An 18905-nucleotide genomic window follows, 5' to 3' on the forward strand; every position below is an offset into this window, starting at 1 on the left:
ACACGGTTAGGAATCGCGTCAAATTTGGGACTGAAACCCATGACCAACTTTGGGTATTCGGGACCCTCTAATGGCTACTTGCTAAAAGCGGCGTAAAACTAAACTCAGTCAGTCTAATGGCTACTGTATCAGTTTAAATTTACACTACACATTGTGCTGATAGTACACGGATAGGAATCGGGTCAAATTTGGGATTGAAAACCGTGACCAACTTTGGGTATTCGGGAGCCTTTAATGGCTACTGTATCAGTTTAAATTTACACTACAAATTGTGCTGATAGTTCACAGATAGGAATCGGGTCAAATTTGGGATTGAAACCCATAACAAGCTATTTTTTGGTATTCCTGAGCCCGTTTAATGTCTACAGCAATGGATCAGTACCCATGTTTGAAACTCGTGTCTGACTGATCTTTGATCTGTCGCCCATATTGTTCGTACTATAATTGTCACACTGTGATATGAGTTTAATATTGATTATTAGTTTTATATTTAAGGTTTGGCCGTTTCATGTGACTCGATGTTTGAACATGAATACCCAAAACTCTTTAGTGCACTTAATTCGATTTGACGCGTTAACTCGTTAACCGTTACGGTGCACTAATGTCTAACACAGCTCCGGAAGGTTATCAGCTGATCGAAGAAATGCTTTGCGAATTAAATGACACCATCGACTAGCTAATTATTTCCAAACGGAAGGGTTACATGCTGTCCAAATAAATGAGAATTGATTTTCAACGTAATCATTATTGAAATTATTTAATTTGAAATTAATCTTCACGTGGCAATGCGCCCTTTTGATATGCACTTTATCTTCTTACGTTAACGTGATCAACGTCAACGAACACTTACTGTTGCCATTTAAACGTTAAGCGTTGACCTTTCAGTCAAAACAGACCAGCGTCAAAATGTATGCTGCACTGAAAAAAACGACCAATCTAGGCATAAATACTGCATCTGAGCCATTATCTTGTTCTTCCAACGTGATGAATGTGCCCATAGCGTGCCGGTGTGCCCCTGTTAGCAGGGCAGACAAGAGAATGAAAATCACGTAATCTTGTTTGTGTGACAGCCAGGACTTAATTGGATTTAGCGCAATTGTCTTGACATAAATCTACCTATCAACCCCAGCTGTGCTTCACGCGTGACTTTGGCTCTATTTCTTTAAAATCAGAATTTACAGTTGAAATCTTCCATACAAAAGAGACAATTTTCAGGGAAATCATCAAGACTGGTCAACGTTTTCAGGATTAGACAAAGAAACCTTACGAAGCTATCAGTTATGCATATCATTCAGTAAATGTTAAGTTAAGCAGGTTAATATAAGAATGCATTTTATAACGTTTTCCACGTGAACGTGGTTACTAAAACTGTGACCCGTGAAGATCCGGTTTAGAATTGATCCTAAGCAACCCATGCTTGTCGTAAGAGGCTACTAACGGGATCGGGTGGTAAAGGTCGCTGACCTGGTTGACACATGTCATCGTATCCCAATTGCATAGATCGATTGTCATGCTGTTGATGACTGGATTGTCTGTCCCAGCCTCGATTATTTACGGACCGCCGACATATAGCTGGAATATTGCTGAGTGTGGCGTAAAACTAAAGTCACTCACTCACTAAACTGTGTCTGTAAAACTAGATGAGGCCTATCCTATTGAGGCGAAACCTTTAAGTGTTGTAAACCAGAACCATGCAAGTGTCTAGCAGCACAAAGTCTGACAAATGTGAAAATTATGATTCATGTGACAACAGCTGAAACTGGTCATAATCATGTCCAAAACAGTTTCAATACGTTTGCAGAGTCACGGACAAAAAACAGTCCCCATCGTAGTCAGTCCATTGTGATTTAAAAAACAGACTTTTGAAATTCGTTCCTAGTTCTCTGGACGTATGGCAAGACACTACAGAAGCAGCAACAGGGAACTGGTTGAGACCGTTATAAATATTCATAGATTTTTCAATCTGTCTGGACAACAAGCTAACGATTAGAGCTGTTAATGCTGAACAAACCAGAGCTCGTGCTGTCCAAGACCAAAGCAATGTATCGAATAAAGTAAATATTAACATTGCTATATTACAGCTGCTCCTGAAACCCGAATCTCCTGCCTTCATCTCCTGTATGTGCTGTTCTGATTTCTGTCTGAGTATTATATATGTAGTTTATGAGTGTCTATGTACAGTCTACAGTCTCACGTCATCTTGCTCCCCATTCAGCAGAGACCTGGTCTTGGCACTGCAATATTCGCAGCTGAATGCTGTTAGGTTTGTCGGTCCCAGTTTGGGAACTTTCCTACCCTTCCGGGTCCATTCATATACGTTAAACAGACCTTTATGCCAAATGGAATCTATTTCTGAGGATTCTGATCGTAACGCATAGGTATTCCTGTGCTTTGGAGAAATATATTTCTGTGTTTATTTGTTTGGATGACTTTAGCAGGATTTAAGACAAGAAAGATGACAAATCAACCTGTTCATACAAAAGAATCATCACCCGGTCATGAAGGAATTTGTCAACAATATGGAACTGACTCATCAGTTAAATCCCAGTAAATTCGCCATCTCCTTCAGTAAATCTACATAATCTAGTTCTATTATCTCAGTTGATTTGGTTGATGTATTAATAAAGAACCTCTACAAAAGATGTGACCGTTACTCTAAATTAATACCCTGGTCATTGTCGGCAACCGATAACAAAAGGGAAGTAACTCTAGAAGTGAGTGAGTGAGTTTGGTTTCACGCCGCGTTTAGCAATATTCCAGCAATATCACGACGGGGACACCAGAAATGGGCTTTAAACATTGTACCCATGTAGGGGAATGGAGCCCCGGTCTTTGGAGTGACGATCGAACGTTTTAACCACTATGCTACCCCAAAGTCCCAACTTTAGAAGTAATAACAAGGGCACATGTCTGCAAGTGTTCGATTTATATAGCACCTTATCCTTGTACGATGAAATGCTCTCTTTTGGTGTTTTTCCGTGGTGTGCTCTTTCTGTGCTGCCCGTATAAGGATTGTATAAGTACCCATTGACGGTCGTCGGCTGATGAAGACGCCGGCTCACGCGATCAAACTCCGTGATGCGCAAAACACTTCATGGTGCATTTACGCATGAGCCAATGTCCTCATAACTGATGAATGTCAAAACGTACACATTCAATCGTTAACTGAGTATGAAATCAATCGATTTAGAAAGATGCCTAATTTAACATAAGACGTTGCGGGTCGGGCCAGTGGGTCATTATGAAGAGTATAAAATAGATATGGCGCGGATCATGGTTATGTGTTGTAAGTCCGAAAACAGCACCGGGGTAAAGTGGGTCAGTATAAAAAATTGTGAGTCCGTATTGGGTCAACATAGAGAGCCCTGAGTCCGTATCGGGCGTATTGGGTCAACATAGAGAGCCCCGAGTCCGTGTCGGGCGTATTGGGTCAACATAGAGAGCCCTGAGTCCGTATCGTGCGTATTGGGTCAGCATTGAGAGCCCCGAGTCTGTTTTTCAACATGCGTATTGGGTCAACAACACGTCAACAAAGCAACGACTTCGTGTCGGGAGTATTGGGTCAACATATAGAGCCCCGAGTCCGTTTCATGCGTTTTGGGTCAACATGGAGAGCAACGAATTCGTGTCGGGAGTATTGGGTCAACATAGAGAGCCACGAGTCCGTTTCATGCGTTTGGGGTCAACATGGAGAGCAACGAATTAGTGTCGGGAGTATTGGGTCAACATAGAGAGCCACGAGTCCGTTTCATGCGTTTTGGGTCAACATGGAGAGCAACGAATTCGTGTTGGGAGTATTGGGTCAACATCGAGAGCCACGAGTCCGTTTCATGCATTTTGGGTCAACATGGAGAGCAACGAGTCTGTTTGATGCGTATTTGGTCAACATGGAGAAGCAACGAGTCCGTATGGGGCGTATTGGGTCAGCACAGAGAGCCACAAGTCCGTTTTATGCGTATTGGATCAGCATAAGGAGCAACGAGACAGACACACACGGAGAGAGGCAGCTGGTATTGGCCGAAAAGTGGTCTGAGCAGTGGACACTGAGTTGGTAAGTGATGTTGTGATCCAGCACTGGGGCCGTTTACGAGGGCCTACGAGTCCCTTTGTGGAGTACGGCCAGAATGTAAGTGTAGTTGTCGACCAAATGACGTGCAGATATACAGATTGGGGCGGTGAATCAGTATAGGACGTATGGGGCACAGGGGCAGTGGGTCAGTAGAGTGATTAAGGACATTTGGAATCGAAATGTATTGTCTAAGTACACTGAACATACCCGCTCTTGTTACTTGACGTACGAAGGGACACATTTATACGAAGAAACATTGTCGAGGATAGCGCATCCTCGGTGTAAAGAGTGAGTCGCGTTGTACGCAGTTTCTAGCAACATTCCAACAATATCACCGCAGGGGATACCAGAAATGGACTTCAGACATTAAACCCATGTGGGGAATCGAACCCGGGTATTCGGCGCGACCTCTATACCAGCCACACTTCGGTGTAAAGGCACCAACGATAGAGATCAAAGACACTGGAAAAGCTTTCTCTAGGAATTGACAGACAAGAGAAACGAATCATCATTTCAAAACAAACGGTAAAATTTTACAGTAAACTGAAATAAAACGTGTAACAAATTGCCAGGTTGGCGAGTGTGTTAATCAACACAATCTGTAACTGTAAACTGTAAAACAAGTTCATTGAAAGGCAGCACCACCATCATCAAGTGAGCAGAATTCCCTTGGGAGCTGTTGAGATGCAACATCATGCTGACAAAATTGATCAAGTCAATTTAATGCCCTCACAAATATGATATCTCATAATTGTGGTGAATGAACCGTGATGAATGGGCATTAAGAATTTCAGAAAGAAAGCTGTTCAATATATACATTAGGAATTTTTCGTTTTTCTGCCTTCACTTTATTGCAGTGGGACTTAGTGGTGCAATTATGAATATTGCTCGCCTCTCAACGAAAACAAATGAAGGAACGGAATCCTTAAGGACGAAGGAAAACGTGCAGGGCAAATTAGCTCAGGCACAACTGAGAAGTCGTATAAGAAAGCGAGAGTTCGTTATTATTACACCGCAAATTAAATTCCAACGCAAGCTTGGGAAAAAAATCAACTCTGACGTTTTAAGAGACAAAGGGAAAGATATTATATCATTATCTCTTTGTGTCACATGACTTGAGATGAAACGACATTACTACACAATCAAATAATGAAAGTCATTATATTTACATGAAACTCACGGGGTTGAGTGTGGCGTCGTTTTGGAGCATTATAATTATACGGCAATAATTGTATGGGCGATTTCGACATCAGTGACACTTGTGCTTGGAATGTCAGCGTCGATGACGTCATGGCTAAATGCCATCAGTTTAAAGATGAGGAAATATCAGATTGAATTTGAATTTAATTTTGCTTGTAAAGTAACGTCATTTGTATGATCGATCTGAATGGAGGATTCTACTTCAAAAGGATGTTTACCAAGAATGGAGATAATGCGTCTGAGACGGTACGTTATCCTTCATTGCAACTGTCTATTCCCTATGCACTCAGTCGGCAGAGCAAACAACTCCTGTCGCCTGTAGTCGTCTTTGTTCGCCCGACCCTTGTGTGTATCACTGACCCTTTTCAACGTTAAATACCACGAGTGTTGAATAAAACGGACATGAAGCTTATGTAACCCTTGGCTATGTGTATTTAGATATTGATCACTCAGCGATATGATGTATTGCTTGTCTCCAAGATAGATACTCACAGTCTCGACGTAATATGGTTAGTTTAACTTAAGACAATAAAATTACAAGCTTCGATAATCTACTTCACTGATGACTGGTTCGGGAAGCCAGGTGTATAATTATGTCTCTCTCTCCCCCTCCTTCTGTCTGTCTGTCTGTCTGTCTCTCTCTCTCTCTCTCTCTCTGTCTCTCTCTCTCTCTCTCTCTCTCTCTCTCCCTTCTCTCTCTCTCTCTCTCTCTCTCTCTCTCTATCTCTCTCACTTTCTCTCTCTCTGTCTCTGCTCTCTGTCACACACACTCTCACTCTCTTGTCCCCTCTCTCTCTCTCTCTCTCCCTCTCTCTCTTCTCTCTCTCTGTCTCTGTCTCTCTCTCTAGTGTCCTTCCCTCTCTCTCCTCTGTCTCTCTCTGTCCTCCTCAGTCCCATCAGATTTGCTTCTCTCCCTCCTCTCTCTCTTCTCTCTCTCTCTCCTCTCTCTCCTCTCTCTCTCTCTCTCTGTCCTCTCTCTCCTCTCACCCTCTGTCTCTCTCCTCTCTCTCTCTCTCTCTCCTCTCTGTCTCTCTCACACTCTGTCCCTCTCCTCTCCCTTTCTCTCTCTGTCTCTCTCTCTCTGTCTCTCTCTCAGTCTCTCTCTCTCTCTCTCTCTCTCTCTCTCTCTCTCTCTCTCTCTCTCTCTCTCACACACACTCTCTCTCTCCTCTCTTTCTTCTCTCTCTCTTTCTCTCTGTTCTCTATCTCTCTTTCTCTCTGTCACACACACACACAATCCTCTCTCTTTCTTATACTCTAGTGTCTTCTGCTCTTCAACTCTGTCCCAAAATTTGCTTCTCCATTCTATCCTCTCTCTCTCTCTCTCTCCTCTCTCTCTCTCTCTCTCTCTCTCTCTCTCTCTCTCTCTCTCTCTCTCTCTCTCTCTCTCTCTCTCTCTCTCAGTCCCTCTTTCTCCCTCTCAGCCCCCTTTCTCCTCTCTCTCTCCTCTCTCTCTCTGTCTCTCTCTGTCCCCTCTGTCTCTCTCTCTCTCTCCCTCTCTCTCTCTCTCTCTCTCTCTGTGTCTCTCTCTCTCTCTCTCTCTCTCTCTCTCTCTCTCTCTCTCTCTCTCTCTCTCTCTCTCTCACACACACACACACACACACACACACACACACACACACAACTCCTGCTGTTTCGTATACTCTACTGTATTCGCTCTCCAACTCTTTCCCAATAAATTTCATTTCTCTCTCCCTCTCATTCTACCCCTATCTCTCTCTACCTCTCCATTCAATTTCCGACTCCTTTAATTCTCTCCCTCACCGTACTATCTCCCCCGGTCTTTCCCTCTCCGTTCTATCTCCCCCTCTCTCTCCCCTCCTGCCTCTCACTCTTCGTCACATGCTCTGTACGTCAACGTCTCCACACACGCCTGCAAATGACTTCTTCCTCCGTTCTCTAACACTATTACTCCCACATTCCTTCTGTACAAGCAAATACACCGACATGTTAATAGACAAAATAAAAAAGCAGCGAATCAGTGACAACATATATGTGTGTACACAGGGTAAGTGTAATTACCTGAGGTATATTCATAGGTTATAATTAACGTTCAGTTATTAATTTCGATCATTAAGTATGTATCCATGTTGCCATAGTAACATAACGTTTAAAGAGAATCATTATTTGTTAATATTTGGAATACGTAGTGCTTTAACTTGCACCGATTAACCAGATTTCATGTGCGATGTAACGATGACGCAGACATGTCCTCAATAGGGACGGTTCAAAATTTAGGGCTGGTGGTGATGATTGAAAGGGGGTCACCCATTTTGTACTGGGGAGGTAGGGGGGTCATCAATCTTGTACACATGTACTAGGCGGTCAGCAATTTTGAACATGACATTGGGGGGGAGGGGTACTTACTTTGTACTCAGATTTTAGGGGCGGTGGTATTCTCATTGTACATGCTCCTCCATAAAAATCACCATCACCCCCCCTAGCCATAAATTATGAGTGAGTGAGTGAGTTATTGTTTAACGTCACATCGGCAATATTGCAGCCATATCGCGACGAGAACATATTTGACTTTGAAGTGGAATATATGTATATTATAAAAACCTGTCGACGAAGGACAGTAAAACAACTAGAATATCACAATTAGAATTAAAACTAGCGTGGAAAGTTTAAAACTAATAGCACTATTGGGACAATACAATATAAAAACAGGCTATAGATCGCCAACAACAGAAGGTAGATCACCATACTAGGGACCATGGGGACTTACAGTACCTTTGCTACCTGCATGGACCCTAGTTGGATTTACACCATCCCTTCAGCCGTTGGAGATTATAAGAAATGTTAGCCAAAATTAAAATAACAAGAATACTACGTTTAAAAATCCTGGTTGGTTTAAATTGACTTTGGGGTTTGGGGGCTTACGTACCCTCTCAGGGGGACAATACTTTTACGATACTTCAACCCCCCTTGAGGGTACAGCCACTAACAATCTAAGTTACTAATCAAAACTACCAATCATTAAAACACATCTATCTACAGAACATATTTATCAAAATTCACTAATTAAATCAATTTCTTTTAAAAAAACAAGACCATAAATTATGAACGGTCCCTTGGGTGATGTTAGTCTGGACAAGATATCATTCCAGGTGTATATTGCACATATTTCAGCAGCCAATAGACCATTGGATCATGTGAATTGTTCAAAAAGTGTGAAAGTTGCTTTTGAAACAGCCCCTAGAGAATGCTGCCTCCAAGCTCTGGAAGGTGACAATGTGATCGATCACAGAAACTAAAGCTCATTATCAAACTCGGAATCATAATGTAGTTACATACCCACTGCCACTTCAATCTCCATAAACATTATTTCAATTATTTATGATTCATGGCATTTATTTCTCAGAAATGTTTTCCCCAAAATATGGAGGTTTCGATATCAATGTCATGTTAAGTTCCATCGGTCTTCATCCAATAATGACGGAACAACGCTCAGATTGTTTCCTTCAAATATTCATTTGCTACATGAGAGATAGTTAAACTTTATTTTGGACAAGTGATTGATCGAGTGAGTGAGTGAGTGAGTGAGGAGTGAGTGAGGGGGTGAGTGAGTGAGGGGAGTGAGTGAGTGAGTGAGTGAGTGAGTGAGTGTGGGGCTGAGTGAGTGAGTGAGTGAGTGAGTGAGTGAGTGAGTGAGTGAGTGATCATCAATATTGTATCTATTTCACGGCAATGCTAAAATTCATCTATACTGGTCCAGGCAAACCAGTGAGTTACAGAATACGTCGCTATCTATATTTATACACAATCCATTTAAGTACATGCTGGTCAAATTGTGTACCAGTCATATACCCGTACATCAGACAGGTATGCTGGCATGTTCCAATATCTGTACATGCATTAAAATACCTGTACAGTCCTGTAAAATAATCATACACGATGTTGTCAAAGTTCTATCAGAATGAAATGTGAAGTGCGAATATACTAGATTCATTACCATGAACCTAACGTCACCCAAATCATGAATAGTGAAACCTTACGGATCTGAACTCCGTTCTTCTGACACTCAATCTTCTGGAGGGCGGTGGGGTAGCCTAGTGGTTAAAGCGTTGGCTCGTCACGCCGAAGGCCCGGGTTCGATTCCCCACATGGGCACAATGTGTTAAGCCCATTTCTGGTGTCCCCCGCCGTGATATTGCTGGAATATTGCTAAAAGCGGCGTAAAACTAAACTCAGTCAGTCAGTCAGTCTTCTGGATGGTTGTTGACAAAATGTCACCCTGAGAGAAACAGCATTGGTTCTCGGCAACCCAGAGAAACAAACGGGATTGGGTGGTCAGACTCGGAGACTTATAATTACTGCATTAAAATATTATTATATGAGCATTAATATCTTCAAATGTATTTTTATCAGTGTATGTAAATATATATTTCCATTTTTATTACTTTTATGTTTATTTTACAATTATTGATTATATTTATTCATGTACATACATCTATAATATAATCAGATTATGTCATCCGTAACTCTATTAAGAGTGTCTCATTACATATTTTATTGTCATCGTTTTGTGTGAATATACTTCTAATTATGTAATGAGGTTCCTGTCTGTCTGTCTGTCTGTCTATAATTAGTTGAAGGACATCAGTGTGTCAATGATCGATGATCACGCCAGTAACCAGATTGTCTGGCCCAGATGCCATTACTTACAGTAGTCATACTGCAAAACGCCAAATGCGGCGTTAAACAACAAACAAACACTAAACCTTGTGATTTCAAAATAACCTCCTTGATAACTGAAGCTCCCATTGGGGTAAAATATCAAAAGATAACAGTTCATTTGCAGACATTCTCAGATTTGTTTTCAGGTTGGGGCCTCCTTATTAACAACCCCCTCAACTGAGACGTTCCTGATGACGTCCCCATTCCACGTGCTATTGCTGCAACATTGACACTGCGATGTAAAATTTCAGCTCCCTCCCAGCTCGCGGCATAGCCTGACTTATCGCATCTCGAATTAGCAACACTGACTTGACATTATGTTATCACAACACATCCATTCCAACTCAGTTTAAATATATTTAATGTCAGAGTAATGTCGGCCTGATGCGGTCACAGGCCGCACTGCACGGCGAACTGTAAAACTGCACAATTTCAACCCTTGAAATTAAAATCTGTTCAATATTTTATTCAGTGCCTTATCAAAACACAACGTTTAAAAACGCTATTGTGTATGTTGAGAGCACGAACTGTAAAAGTGCACACTTTCAGCCCTTGAAATTAAAAGCTGTTTAATATTTTATTCAGTGCTTATCAAAACCAACGTTTAAAAATTTAATGTTTTATGTTGAGAGCAAGCAATGGGCATAATTAATAAACCAATAAGGAAGGAACAAGACTATTTTAGATAGGTATGTGTATAATTAGCATGTGGTTTTCATCAGAACGCATTACGTGTACTCTTCCTGTATGTTTACAATACACGCCTAAGAGCAACATGAAGAAATAATTACCATATACCATAGGAATGCAATACACACCTAGAAGATATCAGCTTGGGATTGGCTGACATACTGATTTAACCTTTGGTGTATATAAACTCATAGTATTGCCACAACCTATTTCGTTCTAGATGGAGATCAGTGCTTGGCTTAAGCAAAGTTTTAAGATCGACATGAAGCCTTGATGCAATATATGATAACTGAATATTAACAATAATTCATATAAATTGTTGTATTGTTAATATTAAATTTGAATGGATCCTAAATGTAGGAAATGTCAGGTTCGGGTTTGTATACATTTATAAAAATGTATGAGTTTGTAATAGTTGTAATGTGAAAACATAATTATAGCTTATTCTTGTTTACAGTAGGTTAGATAATGGACGTCAAGTGTTTTGTTATATTTCCCACAAGAAACACGGCACAAACAGCGTAGACGAAATAATATGTAGCATATTTACGTAAAACCACAACCTTTCCTCGTTACCTTAAATCGATAAGGAGCCACGTGCTCTCGGTGTAAACGTGCTGTAATGTGTAAACGTATACATATATATACACCTACCTTGCGACCGAATCAGCACCACCAGACCAACCAAGATCACAAAAGCTCGCCTCCCCATACCGAAGGCATCACCCGTCTCTATGGGATGTTAGTGGAGGCAGTCGGCCTCACTTGGACCAGTCCAATTTCATTTAGAGGGTAACTGGGTTAGCGACAATCGGAAGCTCGCTGTTTCTTATTCCACTGACAACTATCTCTTGGAAATCGAATTAAAATGGGCGGCACAATGGAATTGGCGAAATATAAAAGCAATCGATTTCGCCATCACCAGTAGACAAGAATAATTGTTGTTTTGTATTGATTTGTTATTGTTTTTATCCAACCTTCTCGACCTGTGAAGTTGACGGGGATTTCACAGTCCAGGCGTGTAGATTGTGTTCTAGCATTTCAGCAAATTGCGTTTTCATGGGACATTTTATGCAGAGCTCGGCGTTCTCCTTCCAGTTACATGCCGGCTTACATGCTATAGATCTTTGTTATCGCTCTCAGGTGATATATTAGCTCATAACAACTGGGGTGGTAATCCAGAAAGGACGTTTTCACCACCTAACGCTGTAAGGAGCAGTTCCCCCGACCATGGCGGTGTCTGGCCTGCTCCGCATAGATAAGCCAGACTATGACAGTGATCACAGGGAGTGTTGTAAGGTCAACGTTATGTCCAGTGGCTACGCGTATATATATTTTGTGTTTACGTTGGATACAGTTGTCAGTCTTTCACTGTCAGGATCCGCAAATACGTTTTCATTCATTTTGCAATGTTTGCATCTCTTGCAATTGTGGTTATTGTCAATGCCACCAGTTAACACACTGTCCCAAAATACCAGTCACAGTCAGCTATTCGAAGAATTCTATTGCAATCCCAACCAATTCTATCAGAAGTAAAGTGCATGTGGTATAAAAATATAAACAATACAATTCAGCGCAACATATATACCATTAAAAAGCTAGAAGCACAATTCAGATTGAAAAAAAGCAACAAAAGCCTTCCCTTAAGCTTATGATCACATTGGTATTTAGGAATGAATATGGAATATCGAATGAACGTCCATTCCATACAATCTATTATAATAGGTCTAGTATGGGATTATGCAGCTAACAGCGAGATTCCATTCCAAGAGACAGATATAATGTTAGGTTTGCAAAGAGAACCTCTTCTTCGAGTAAACGTAAAAGGTGCAACGTGAGTATGATATCTTCCGTTTGCCAGAGCAATACCCATTGTCACTGCTGCATCTCCCCGGAGTGAGTGAGTGAGTTTAGTTTTACGCCGCACTCCGCAAAGATCCAGCTATATGGCGCGGTCTGTAAATAATCGAGTCTGGACCAGACAATCCAGTGATCAACAGCATGCGCATCAATCTGCGCAATTGGGAACCGATGACATGTGTCAACCAAGTCAGCGAGCCTGACCACCCGATCCCGTTAGTCGCCTCTTACTACAAGCATGGATTACTGAAGACCACTATTCTAACCCGGACCTTCACGGGTAGCATCACCCTGGAGTACAATTCAACTGATAATGAATGAAAAGTGTAATGTCGCCCTCTGCATCATCTGTATGAATATTTACTGAGAGGAGGAGAGAGTTTCGTAGTATATTGCAAACATTTCCGAAAGTCTGTCACGAATGCAAATTCGGCTAGAGTTGAAACAATGCAGAAACATTTAAAATGGTCATACTTGTAAATGGTAATATACAACCGAGGAAAACAGACATAATCATATATATAAATAGGTAAATGTGTCCTTCCAGCCTATATTATCCAAGAATCATAAACGGGGTAACTATCGGATTCGAACATCCTACATGCGGATCCAGGTGCCACGCCTCAACACGGCCAATAGCGGCGTTTCAGTCCAGTGAGACTCATCTCCCCACAATCTCATGATTGACTCGAGTAGAATCTAATCTACTTAAGAGGTTGTGTAAAGCTCTAGTACCAGGGGTGTCTGTAAGCGGCGTGGCACTAAAAAACGGTACTGTATAACAATTCATGCAATTAATGATGTTATGTATTCGACGTACAATCGACGGATTCATGATACCATCAATTCCATATGAACGCGTGAGTGCTTACAGCACACTGCGATTATATTGTTGAATGTAGACAATGTGGGCCAGCGAGACCAGGCTTGTGGTCACAATAATAGCGTACGCCTCTCACGGGCAAGATAAATCTATCTGGCATTTTGGGTTTTTGGTATTTTGTGCGTCCTCGTGATGATAATTTATGGGTGTTCTCAGTGTCCTATCTTCTTTGTGAGATAAGATAAGAATTTTAAGTTGTATAGTTGATTGTTCTTTCGAGTGTAAGTGTGTTTCTCAATTGTCTTTGAATCCTCCAAACGTATATAGTGACCTCTCAGTATCTCAGTATCCCAGACAGAAAGGCCCCTTGTAACGCATGTTTGGCGTAAATAGACGACTACTTAGCTGTATGTTGCTTACAGTTGGTGACACACGACGTGGAGAGATGGCCTTGCTATCGAACAATTGTTTGTTCAACACAGACTGTCGTAGGAGCAAAAACGAGGAGGATGTGGTCAGAAGTGACCGTCTTGAATATTTCGGACTGCGGCATAAATCATCATGCAGTTGTATCCATCAGTTGAATCCGTGTGTTGTATCCGTTTTTTGAAGGGAATACAGAAGTTGGATGTAGCCCTTTTAGCACCACCACTTCATGAAGTCATTTTGGGGTGGAGGGTGGGGGTATCCTTCATCGTGACTACGTGGAATAACTGTTGTGGTACCCGTTATCTCGTGAAATGCAGGGTGGGTGTCAGTATAGGGGTAGGGGACAGTTGAGTGGTTACTTCCTTGGGCCCCTTTGTGGCGTAGGTATTGGAACGTTAATCTGAGCGCCATTGTGTTCTTAGCCCAATTGATCTGAGCGTCATTGGGTGGGGTGAGTCCGTTGATCTGAGCGGCATACTGTGGCGCGTCCGTTGATCTGAGTGGCATACTGTAGTGAGTCCGTTGATCTAAACAGCATACTGTGGTGAGTCCGTTGATCTGAACGGCATACTGTGGTGAGTCCGTTGATCTGAGCGACATACTGTGGTGAGTCCGTTGATCTGAGCGACATACTGTGGTGAGTCCGTTGATCTGAGTGGCATACTGTGGTGAGTCCGTTGATCTAAACAGCATACTGTGGTGAGTCCGTTGATCTGAACGGCATACTGTGGTGAGTCCGTTGATCTGAGTGAACGGCATACTGTGGTGAGTCCGTTGATCTGAGCGACATACTGTGGTGAGTCCGTTGATCTGAGCGACATACTGTGGTGAGTCCGTTGATCTGAGTCCGTTGAGTGGCATACTGTGGTGAGTCCGTTGATCTGGAGCGACATACTGTGGTGAGTCCGTTGATCTGAACGGTATACTGTGATGGGTCCGTTGATCTGAGCGACATACTGTGGTGAGTGCGTTGATCTGAGCGACATACTGTGGTGAGTCCGTTGATCTGAACGGCATACTGTGGTTAGTCCGTTGATCTGAGCGACATACTGTGGTGAGTCCGTTGATCTAAACGGTATACTGTGATGGGTCCGTTGATCTGAACGGCATACTGTTGCGAGTGCGTTGATCTGAGCGACATACTGTGGTGAGTCCGTTGCTCTGAACGGCATACTGTGGTGAGTCCGCTGATCTGAACGTCATACTGTGGTGAGTCCGTTGATATGAACGGCATATTGTGGTGAGTCCGTTGATCTGAGGGTCATTGTGAGGTGGGCGGCATACTGCGGTGAGTTTACATGTCATAACATGTGGCTTCATTTCAACCAACAGCTGTCGAAGATGAGAGACAACATATTTACACTCACTCACGCACTCACTCACTCACAATGCAACGATTCAATCGTCAAATATATCTTAAAATACAACAAGGAATTACATCACCTGTTAAACAGATCAGAAAAATCCTTTAAGATTGATCAACGTTATGATGAAGCTTAGGAATATAACCGCCTAAACCGTTCACGTATTTCGGTACACGTACACGTATTCAACCTGGTTCTGTAACAATCAAGCAGCTGAGCCTCGATACGCAAGAATTCCCTCCACGACATCCACCATTCAATTTCCATCACAATATCCGCTTCCTGTACTGTACGCCCTTGGTAACCAGTTGTCTCCCGCAGCGCTGTTCCCTACGCTGTAACATGAACAAGCATTACAGAGGAGATACAGCATGATGACGCCCGCGTTGTCCTTGACCAGGACGTCGCCCGGAACGTCCTAGTTGCCACATGTCGACTGCCAAGCTGAACCGACACACGACACTGCCGTCTTCTTTCAATTATGCAATGAACATAACAATCCCTGCTCTTTCAACATAAATCCCAAGTGCAATTGGCAGCTGTTTCAATGGTCGCAAATACCGACCTTCTTGGAAGATGCAGAGACCATATCTCTGGGAGATCCTAATGATTTTTTATTGGTTAGGTCACTGTGTGAATCTCTTTGCTCACATTTAAACCGGAGACGTAGAGACTATAGTTTGCAGTTTAGTATTGTTTTAAAAACCGTGTTATTTCAAAACCAATGGTGCGTCAATCTAATGAATACATAACTAAACTGCTGTTCTTGTACAATTGTTGTGCATTTGGCATTAAAGCATTCTTCAAAATTATAAATTAAATAATCATTTTCCTTTTTATGCACATTTTATATTTTCTAATTGTTTTCAGTTCGCTTATTGTTAATGCATACAAGTTGTTACGGAACTTCGCTTCAGAGATCGGGGTGTCACTGAATAGGGATAAAGGAATAATACAACCCGTTGTACTCGTCCATAGCGTTAATACCCGAGCTAAATATAACTAAAGACAGGAGATCAAGGGATGAAAGCCCCACTTAACGCTGACAAGGGATCGACGATTAACAAAATATGAACAAATATGTAACCAACGTGAGCAATGGTATAACGGCTATTACCAAGCACAGAGGGGCGTGTCTCGCTTAGAAACAGCATTAGAAAGACAAATAGGTGTAAAGACACAGCCCTAGTATTACTATATAAAATAGCAATAGGGTTGGGTCTATACACCTATATGTCTTTCTAACGCTGTTTCTGGCTGTACCCTCAAAGGGGGTTGACGTAACGTAAAATTATTGTCCTCCTGAGAGGGTACGTAAGTCCCAAAACTTTCAAAGTCAATTTAAACTTGCCAGGATTATTAATCCTAGCATTCTTGTCTTTTTAATTGTAGCTAACATTTCTTACAATCGCCAGCAGCTGAAGGGATGGTGTAAATCCAACTAGGGTCCATGCAGGTAGCCAAGGTACTGTAAGTCCCCATGGTCCCTAGTTTGGTGATCTACCTTCTGGTGTTGGCGATCTATAGCTTGTTTTTATATTGTATTGTCCAAATAGTGCTATCAGTTTTAACTCTCCATACTAGTTTTAGTTGTAATTGTGATATTCTAGTTGTTTTACTGTCCTTCGTCGACAGGTTTTTATAATATACATATGTTTCATTTCAAAATCAAATATGTTCTCGTCACGATATGGCTGAAATATTGCCGATGTGACGTTAAATAATAACTCACTCACTCACTCTAACGCTGTTTCTAAGCGAGACACGCCCCTATGACCAAGCATAGATAAAATCTCTTACAAAGCAATCAGCAAGATTTACAAACAGTCCGTTTTGTCAGCTGTGATCAAATAGTCACCTGGCAGTTATTTAACTCAACGCTCCTCTGAGCGAGTAAATAGGACTCGATCCACAAAGCGAGTGAGTGAGTTTAGTTTTACGCCGCACTCACCAATATTCCAAATATATGGCGGCGATCTGTAAATCCAGTCATCAACAGCATGAGCTTCGATCTACGCAATTGGGAAACGATGGCATGTGTAAACCAAGTCAGCAAGCCTGACCACTCGATCCCGTTATAATTAGTCGCCTCTTACGACAAGCATGGGTTACTGAAGGCGAATTCTAACCCGGATCTTCACGGGTCGATCCACAAAGCGTGCGTAGGACTAAGTCATTCATAATCCTATAGTAAACTATATAGTTACGACTTCTCGTAACGCTAAGAACCCTTTGTGGCTCGGGACCCTGGCATCAGGAGAAATTAGCACTTCGGGGCTACCCCTAAAATATGTTTCTTGGACAGTTAAGGTTAGGCAAACACCCCTAAATAGAATCCTAGCCTTGCTGATTGTACTGGACAAGGGAATTCTACACTTTTAGACATGTACTTCACGAAAAGAGTAACTTGATAATTAAGACGTCCTTGACCTGAACTAGGAAATCCGGTGAAAATTGGTTAGAACCGATTACTAGAAGTAGGGAATATAAGATATTTAGACAATAACTAACGAATGACGGGGAATGACACATTATAATTAATATATCGAAGGAAAGTTAATCTGTCATTCCCTGTCAGGGGTTGGTTATTGTTAATATTTCCCATATCAGTTTTCGATCTAGAAAACGCTCAAATGAAAACAGCTTTCTCTACAGAGAAATCCGCGATGTGGGGAATCCCCATATCCCTACGCGTTCATTGGCTGTTCCATTTTCTGAAACAGCCAATCAACGTTCACCAAAAGGTGTAACCTCCCTTGGGACTAACAGGAAAAATACTACCCTGTGTCCACTTTCCCATATGGGTTATAAAACAAACTAGCAAATAAGTTTAGATCAGTAATACCGTAAGCAAGACAGTTCAGCATCATTGCTCGTTAATTACTTGCGAAACCAATTACAAATGTTGACTTGACCACTCAGTAACAGTTCGACCAGTATCGGTCTGACAATGCCTGTCGACCGTTTTGATTCAAGGTTCTTCAAACCGGCGACCCGACGTCGAAGAGACTCATTGAGAACCAATATAACTCGCAAGGACCCCTAAATGCCCCAAGGGAATAGCTAGAACTGCGTTTGCTAAAATAAGGAAAACACGAGAAGCAAACTATCTACGAAACCATATAAGGATTGTAGGGACAAAGAGCTGAACCTAATCATAGGTACCAAACTGACTTGCAACCAGATATGTCCGGCAGAAATTGTCTTCATGAAAACATTCTACATGGCACATATAATCTATTCAGTAATATACCTTAATGTAACTAAAACATCTTCAATACATTAATAAACTGGCCTACTGAAACGAGACAACCTATATAAAAACACAATGTGACAAAGGATGCGAAAAAACTGCTTGTGAAGAACTTAATGGACAACAGAATCCCGTGTGAAGTATCCAGATGCCGAGCTGTGCCGAGCTGTGCCGACCGTAGGACGGAGCTCCGGACATTTTACCGTGAAGAGCCTTGTTTTCAGACCGATGACAAAAAGCGCAGACCACGGGCAGATGGATGTATGACAGATATTAGATTGCAAGAACTATTTCACAACTGCTTGGCAGGCTATGACAATATAAGTGTGTATCTGTGCTCATGGTTTTATGCATGTTTTCGTTTACTTGTGTGATTTTTTACACACAGTTGTGCGCATGTTCATGCATGGTGTGCGTTTATTTATGCATAGTTATTTGCACGTGTGCGCACAATTGTGGATATGTTGACACATAACTGTTTGAAGGTTCACAATTAGCAAACTATCTAAACAATCTGCACAAATGATTGTGCACCTG

The 18905-nt window shown here is 41.8% G+C and overlaps 1 protein-coding gene across 1 annotated transcript in view; it reads right to left on the minus strand.

The window, feature by feature from the left end:
- The window catches only part of LOC124268478, a 79701-nt gene extending 68194 nt beyond the window's left edge, over window positions 1-11507 (minus strand). The window contains exon 1 of the mRNA XM_046703458.1: window positions 11294-11507. Coding sequence (XP_046559414.1) covers window positions 11294-11351 — 58 coding nt within the window. The 5' untranslated portion in view covers window positions 11352-11507. The remainder of the gene's footprint in view (window positions 1-11293) is intronic.
- Window positions 11508-18905: the final 7398 nt, after the last annotated feature.

The sequence above is a fragment of the Haliotis rubra genome, unplaced genomic scaffold (assembly GCF_003918875.1).
Source record: "Haliotis rubra isolate DU_JTF1 unplaced genomic scaffold, ASM391887v1 Scf1383, whole genome shotgun sequence".
Classification (NCBI taxonomy): domain Eukaryota; kingdom Metazoa; phylum Mollusca; class Gastropoda; order Lepetellida; family Haliotidae; genus Haliotis; species Haliotis rubra.